Source organism: Alexandromys fortis, unplaced genomic scaffold (assembly GCF_014885135.2).
Source record: "Alexandromys fortis isolate MF-2015 unplaced genomic scaffold, M_Fortis_MF-2015_v1.1 scaffold_36, whole genome shotgun sequence".
In the NCBI taxonomy this organism is placed as follows: domain Eukaryota; kingdom Metazoa; phylum Chordata; class Mammalia; order Rodentia; family Cricetidae; genus Alexandromys; species Alexandromys fortis.
This window is the reverse complement of record NW_026067915.1, coordinates 4,305,141-4,313,165: the sequence shown is the minus strand read 5'-3', so window position 1 is coordinate 4,313,165 and position 8,025 is coordinate 4,305,141. Positions and strand designations below refer to the sequence as shown.

At 47.4% G+C, this 8,025-nt stretch overlaps 1 protein-coding gene across 1 annotated transcript in view; it reads left to right on the top strand.

Moving 5' to 3' along the window:
- Positions 1-8,025, top strand: part of Bfsp2 (beaded filament structural protein 2) — a 58,167-nt gene that overhangs the window by 43,247 nt on the left and 6,895 nt on the right. Inside the window, exon 5 of the mRNA XM_050139510.1 lies at positions 4,266-4,397. Coding sequence (XP_049995467.1) covers positions 4,266-4,397 — 132 coding nt within the window. The remainder of the gene's footprint in view (positions 1-4,265; positions 4,398-8,025) is intronic.

Sequence of the window (8,025 nt, the reverse complement as noted above, 5' to 3'; positions counted from 1 at the left end):
ATTTCTTTGCGGCACGCAACCCAGAAACAGCAAAAAGCTGTCTTAAATTCTCTCTCTCTCCTTTTTAAGCCCTCTCAGGTTTTTAAGTGGATTTAGCCATCACGTCTGGGCGCCATCTGTTGAATTAGGAGAGGCGGCAGGGCTGCGTCCCCGGCACCCGGCCGCCCGCATGGCTAGCTTATGCCCAGAAATAATTACACAGAAACTGTATTCTTTCAAACACTGCCTGGTCCGGCTAGGTCCAGTTTCTTATTGGCTAGCTCTTACATATTGTTCTAACCTATTTCTAATATTCTGTGTAGCCCATGAGCTGGCTTACCAGAGAGGATCTTAACCTGCGTCTGTCTGGAGTGGGAGCATCATGGCGACTCCTCTCTAAGCTTCCTTTTCCCAGAATTCTCTTCTGTCTACTCCGCCTACCTAATTTTCTGTCCTATGAGGGCCGAGGCAGTTTCTTTATTATTACAAGACCCACCTCCATCAATCATGCTTCTGTAACAACCAGTTTGTTGACTAAGCTATCTGCCCAGCCATGATTGTGTGTGCATGTGGTGTGTGTGTGTGTGTGTGTGTGTGTGTGTGTGTGTGTGTGTGTGTGTGTTGAGACAAGATCTCACTATGTAGCCCTGACTGACCTGGAACTCACTGTGTAGAGCAGGCTGGCCTCAAACTCACTGACTCTTGCCTCAGAAGTGCTGGGACTGGAGGTATATGCCACCATTCCCAGCTATATTTTGTAAAGACGTTTTTATTTTACTTTATATGCATGGGTGTTTTAACTGCATGCATGTATGTGTACCGCTTTGCCCGTGGAGGTCAGAAGAGGGCATTATTAGCCCCTGTGAGGGTACTTGAAACCAAATCTGGGTCCTCTGCGAGAGCAATAACTGCTCTTAATCACTGAGCCATCTCTCAAGGCCCACGATTATAATTTTTGAGTGTGAAAATCTCCATCATATTTCAAAATGTCAGCATGCTCTGCCGACCCAGAAAAGGAGCCAAGAGGTTCATATTACCCTAAACAAATACACTGAATCCCACCTCCTCGGGGTCTGGGATCACAAGACTGCTGTTGAGTCTGTACGGAGAATCTTCAGGCGTGAGGCGAAATGGAAACGGAATGATTGCAGCTGCAGAAAGCAGCATCCTAAGGAGCCATCGGAGAAGAATGTGTGATATTTTTAGGAGTTGAAGCGATTAGCTGTGGGCATCTCACGTGCTATGATTTGAAGATCAGGGTTACAACAGTAAATGATGCTGGAGTAATAGTGATGAAGTGAAATTCTTTCTTTCCTTCTTCCAACTTTCGCCCAGAAGAAAGCTTCTGGCTAGTGCTGGCAGATCTTTCTAACCTCTGGAATACTTGGTAATTTTACCTTTCAGCAGAAAGCCAGGCTGTGAAACTCAGCCACCAGACAGGCAACAAGTAATAGAACTGACTAATCTCGCTTTGTTCCCATTTTACTGGTTCAGTCATCTTCTGTGTAAGGTGTGTGAGGATGTCTTTAGCCACATAGAGCTCTGATCCCAGGGACCAGGCATCCCTGAGAGGGAGCAATGCAGACTCCCAAGCACCATTCAGGGGCCTCCTGCACCTCAGCCTCCATTTTCAGACCCCCAAGTGGTCCTGAAGTCCATTAGTGTATTAAGATGAGGTGATCCAAGAAAATCTAGAGGAGGCCATCTCCAGTATCAAAGATCTTAAGTCAACGGGCTGGCGGAGACAGCTGCATTGACAGGGCTGAGAGCTTGCCGTGGGTGCACAGCTGCCTCTGACTCCTAGGGACCATAGGATCATGAGCAAGCGCTTAGGCTCTGTGCCCTCATTTCCTGTGTTGGCTGAGGATAATAATGGCATGGGATTTCACAAGGTTGTAGAGAATGGATACGATAATGAACTTAGAGTTATCCATGGCATAGAATAAGAGCCTAAGACATATTAATTACTCATGGTATTAACTACTTATAGTAATAGCAGCAGCTGTTGTATTCAATGCATAGTGGACTTCACAAGCTCATTTGTTGATAGTTGTTACTTTTTTTGTGATAGTAGTGGTCAAACCCAAGACTTCGCACATTCTAGGCACGTGCCTTCCCTTTGAGCTACAGCCCCAGTTATATTTAAGAACTATGGGGATGGCTCAGCAGGTGGCACTTCCGCCAAACTTGAGCCCTCCAAGTTCAATCCCCAGAGCTCACATGGTGTAGGTAAGAACTGTCTCCCAAAGATTAGTGCTCCTGCTACTGATAGGAGCATCTTGATGGAGACTCCTTAGGCAGACGGTTAGCTCGGAAGGCTCTGTGCGTACTTCCATCAATATTCCTATGTGGTGGCTGCAAGTGGTACTTTAAGGAAGCTAGGAACCCAGCAGAGAAGACAGAAGCTTCCTCGACCTTTCTGCCTCCAGCATTGGCTCAGAAATAATACATCAGAGGGCACCAAGGAAAGATTACTTCATTTTATCATCCACCAGCAGAGGACCTGCTCCCCTGAATGCACTGGGAGGAATCAGAACCCTCCATCTTGTTCTGGAAAAATGATTCAGAACATAGATCTCCCCCTCTTAGTCACAATCGCAGCTGCACTGGTTAATACAATGAAAGGGGGCTGGGCCAGAGTGATGGTCCAGCAGGTAAAGGCACTTGCCACCAAGCCCGCTGACCTGAGTTCAATGCCTGAACCCATGTGGTGGGAGAAAAATTGGCTCCTGTAGAGTGTCCTCTGACCACCACATGAGCCATGACGCGTGCACACTCACATGAACTATGGCAGATGTGCACACACATGAACCACGGCAGGTGTGCACACACAAACATGCCCCACAATATGAGTACATAAAGCAATTTTTAAAAATTTTTGTAAAGGCTAGAAGGACTATCAGTTACAGAGATCCAAAGAGAAAACCTGCGACAGCAGAGATGGCTCAGCAGTTAAGAGCACTTGTTCCTCTCGCAGAGGTCCCAGGGACCTGTCCCAGCAACCACATGATGGTTCACTGCCATAGGTAACTCCATTTTTAGAGGATTCAACACTGTCTTCTGACCTCCATGGGCATCAAGCATGCACACGGTACTCAAATACATATGTAGGCAAAACACACATAAAAATAAAATGAATAAAGTTAACCCCTTGAGTGAGGACAGTGTGGGGACCTGGAACTGTCTCCAGGTGTTGAGAGAGTTACAAATCTTCGAAGGATAATTTGTGGGTATCCTTCAAAGTTCCAGGCAGGCATGTTGATGCATGCATGTAATCTTACCACTTGGAGGTTGAAGCAGGAGGCTTGAGAGTTTGAGGGTACATAACAAGGTACATACACAGTTTATCTAAAGGATGTATCCTTCAGAGATGCCCTCTTGGATGGAAAATGAGGCATCTAAGGTTAGGTTTTGAAACAGGGAAAATCTGGACACAATCGAAGCGTCCGCCAACAGGGGACTTCTAAAGAAATCACAGTACCTCCAAACAAGGCAATGCTATGTAGCTGCTCGAAGACTATGATCCCCTTATGATATGCTGACAGAGACTGATTTCTAACATATAGTAAGTACTGTAGCAAACAAGAGAAGGCAGTGATTAATATTTACTTATAAATACAGCTGTGTACTACATATGGATGTTGTGGTCGGTGATGGATTAAATATGCAACCTTGGGCCTGTGAGATTATATCACCTAGTGGTAGCATAGCCACCTTCACTTATGCAAGCTTGTTTCTGCAATGCTCACATAACAGCAAAATACTTTCATAGATTTCAGACACTCTCTGTGCCATTAATCAGTGCCTGAAATACTTCTGAAAGGCAGTGTAAGAAATTGGAAACAGGGAAACTGTCATTAGATCACAGGGAGGAAAGGAGGTCTCCTACTGCTGCCAGGAGAGAGGGGGGGGGAGAGGGAGAGGGAGAGGGAGGGGGAGGGGGAGGGGGAGGGGGAGAGAGAGAGAGAGAGAGAGAGAGAGAGAGAGAGAGAGAGAGAGAGAGTGAGTGAGTTCAGAGCTGAACCCAGGGTCATATGCAAGCTAAGTGAGTACTTTACCACTGAGCTAGGGCTTTGCCAAGTCTTTAGTAAATCTTTTAAATATTATTCTAGCTGTAGGCATCAAAGGTTGAAAACAAGCTTTTATATATGAATTGGTTAGCAGGTTTATAAAAAGGTGAATATTTTTTAGTCTGGCAGAGAGTCTGTTTAGAAGGGGCTGAGGAGGAAAGGTGGCTTCAGGCTTCTAACTCATCCCCACTCACCCTGAGTCCTGACTCTCCACAGCAACAGACAGAAGTGGCCCACGCAACCCAGACCCAAGAGGAAAAGCTGGCCGCTGCCCTCAGCATAGAGCTACATGACATTTCGTGCCAAGTGCAGAGACTCCAGGCTGAGATGGAATCTTTACGGGCTCTGGTGAGTGTGCCTAAAAAAGGCCTTGGCGGTTTTGATGTTTAACTCTTCAACTGTCAGTTTGAAGTCTGACGGTTCATAGTTTGCAAAAGGGCTTCCTTCTCACAGGATGTGGTTTTGGCGCCTGAAGAGTCTTCTGACCTCTGGGGCTCATCAAATCTTGCCTCATACCTAACTAGTGGCGTGAGCACAGCAGGGACTGTAGAAATATCCCTTACCTGCCACTGCTGGGAATGTTGGCCACTAATGCTTGCAGCTGCCCCATCCCAGCTGCCCCGCTTCTTCCGTGAATTGCTCTCAGCCAAACAGAAGATGCCTGATCCAAGAAGTCAGGCCATGCCCCTGCCCCCAGACAGCGCCAGACTGATGGTTTTGAAAGCCCAGCTTACTAGCTTCAAAGTGGAAACAGCTGTGCAGAGCTCGCCATAGGATCAGGCAGTAACCAGTTTTCAGAGAGGTCACTCCTTTGCTTAGCATCTTTCCTGCCCTGTCTCCTTTGCCTCCATCATTCCCCCTTTTCCTGAGAGTAGCCCTGGAATAGTTTATAAGCTCTAGGATCCTTGCCTCGACCTCAAACACCTACCTAGTAAGCTCAGACTCGCTGTGGTTTGCAAGCAGGTGCCTTGTAACTACTAATTATTAGTAATTAAAATAATTACAGTCAGCCCTCTGTATCCATGGTTTCACCATCTGTGGATTCAATCAAGCCTGGGCTGAAAACATCCAGGAAAAACTTTGCACCTGTTTTGCATTTGTGCACCCTTTATTTCTTATCAATGTTCCCGAAGCAACAGCCTGACCATCTATGTAACTGCACATTGTATACCATTTAAGTCATCTAGCGATGCTTCACTGAGATTTAAGGAAACATGCAGGAGGGTTGTGTGGGTTATATGCACACATGATGTCATTTTCTGGAAGAGTTATAGTCAAATAGTTTGCATCTGTAGATTTAGGTATCCACAGACATCCTGGACCCAACACGACACAGCTCCTAAGATGACTGAGTTAAGCTCCACCTTCCGGTCTGGGTGGGACTGAAGCACTACTAGGACATCATGACGTCTCTTTCTCCGTTCTGACTCCAAAACATTGTTGGAGTGTGTGTGTGTGTGTGTGTGTGTGTGTGTGTGTGTGAGTGTGTGTATGAGTGTGGGTGTGTATGAGTGTGGGGGGTGTGGGTGTGGGTGTGTGGGTGTGTGGGTGGTGTGGGTGTGTGGGTGTGGGGGGGTGTGTGAGTGTGGGTGTGGGTGTGAGTGTGTGTATGAGTGTGGGTGTGGGTGTGAGTGTGTGGGTGCAGGTGTGTGCTAGCATGCTTTTATATCTAGATCACTCACAAGGACTCACTGTGTCCCAGGAGCTATAGCAAGAGCTTTGGGGACATAAGACTAATTAGACATGGCCTCTGCCCCCAGGGAATCACTGACTGCTGTAGAGGAATTGATGTCACCTAAAGAATCACAAGGCTCAGCATGTGAAGGAGTGGCAGGTGGGGACACCAGGCCCACTGTGGGAGTCAGAATATTTACTTTTCCATGGGTACAGTGAAGGGCACAGCTGGGCAGGGTCTAGAAGAACACCACCCACCACGAAGTCTACATCTGCCTCCACTCTTCTCCGAGATGTAACAGTCCTGTGAAATCAGGGAGTGTTTCTTAGATCGTGGTCTTGAGCCCCAGGCTCCTCTCTTCACTGGTCACATGAGCCTCTAAACTTCTATTTTCTCATTTGTCTAGTAAGGGTCTAATGTAGTTGTCCTATCTACCTGCTGTCTCAGTGGCTTAAAACAACAGAATCATATGCTCCGTCGTCCTGTGATTCAGGCAGCGGTCAGCAGAGACAGCTCTTTCCTATCCCTCACGATATCTGCTGGGGTTGGGACACCCACAAGTGACTTCTTCAGCTCACACAGTAGATGCCTCAATTGTGGCTCTGTGTCCTGCTTCAAAACCTCTCCACATGGCTATCTTTGCGGTATTGTGGTGGTGTTATTAGTTCAGTCAGACTTCTGATGTAGACCCTGCTTCCCTTAAAGAGTGAGCACACATCTATCAGCGCCCTGACCTCTTAGCTTTAGAGTTCCTGGACATCTGGAATATCTTACTCTATTGTTTAAAGCGATCACAAGAGCAGCAAGATCCAGCGAGCCCCGACCCTTAGCAAGGTCACATTGGGTAGGACCATGTAGGGTGATGATAATTGTTGCAGCTGCCTTTGGAAATGTGATCTCTCTGGAGATCAGAATAGAACTGACCTCAGAAAGTCACCGGGATGACTAGTTAGATAATGTACGACAAGCCTTTTATACCGTGCCTGACACAGGCAAGCAATCAACAGACGGCCTTCTATTATAATCTATCGAGCAAAACTATATAACCACTGGCTCAGGAACCCCAAGTAGACATCAGCAGCCACCCGGTCACCTCACTTCAACCCCATGCTCCTAACTGTTGTGACAAATGGAAAAAGACCTCAGACGCCAACCAGAAGACTTCAGAGTACTGGCATTTCACCTCTGCCCATGACTCAAGATGGGCTAGCTCTGTCCCCTGTGGGTTCTAATGGACAAGCATTCCCATTACTGTGCCTTGCAGCCAAGATGAAGGTGCGGCGGGGGTGGGGGGGTGGGGAGGTGTTCATCCAGCTAGCCTGAGTCAGAACAACCTGTGCATACACAGCGCCCATCGCTCCTGTAAGCCAGGCAGTTTGGCTGGCCAGACTTTCAGATCCCTTTGCCACTAGGGTACTGTTTGTATTGGAAGTCAGGCACCATTAAGGCCAACTAAACTCTGTATTTAGTGGAATTCAAGCCCAGAGTTTGTTCCCAAAAGTTATTATCTTGCTTTCTGAGGGAGTTTGCAATCCAAGAAAATCCCTTCCAGTCTTCAGAGACCCGGAGGAACCAAGAACCTCTGTGGTCTCAGAGTGTGACTGGTGTTGTCCATGTCCCTAGGGCTACAGAAGCTGCAACTTCTGGTCAAGTCGTAGCCACTCAAGGTCAAACACCTCTGAAAAAACAAGCATCTCCTTCTAGAAATGTCAGGAGCTTTTCCCTGCATAGTGGCACACACCTTTAAACCCAATCCTTGGGAGGCAGAAGCAGATAGATCTCTGTGACTCTGAAGTCAGCCTGGTCTACATAGTGAGTTCCAGGATAGTCAAGGCTACACAGTGAAAGCCTGTGTGGGGTAGGGGGTGGGGTAAAGAATGAAGGTTGAAGCTTAGGTGAAGATGCTAAACATGGATTCTAAGGGTGGGAGAGAGGGGCCACGGGACCTCTGATAAGGGGTCTCACGAGTGTACCCCTGGGACAATATCCTAAGTCATCAAGGAATACCCTCAAGCCACATGGGGAGCTCACTTGGAACATGGGACAGAAACTATAGACAAACAGCCCAAGCATGTTCCTGGGAAGTGTTTCTCTAAATCACAGGGGTTACAGATCCAGTGTCAACAACAACTCACAAAGAGGATACAGGTTGCTGAGGGGGTGGGGGTGGCACACGCCTTTAACCACAACACTTGGTAGGCAGAGACAGGTGGATCTCTGTGAGTTCAAGGCCAGCCTGGTCTACAAGAACTAGTTCCAGGACAGGCTCCAAAGCTACAGAGAAACCCTGTCTTAAAAAAA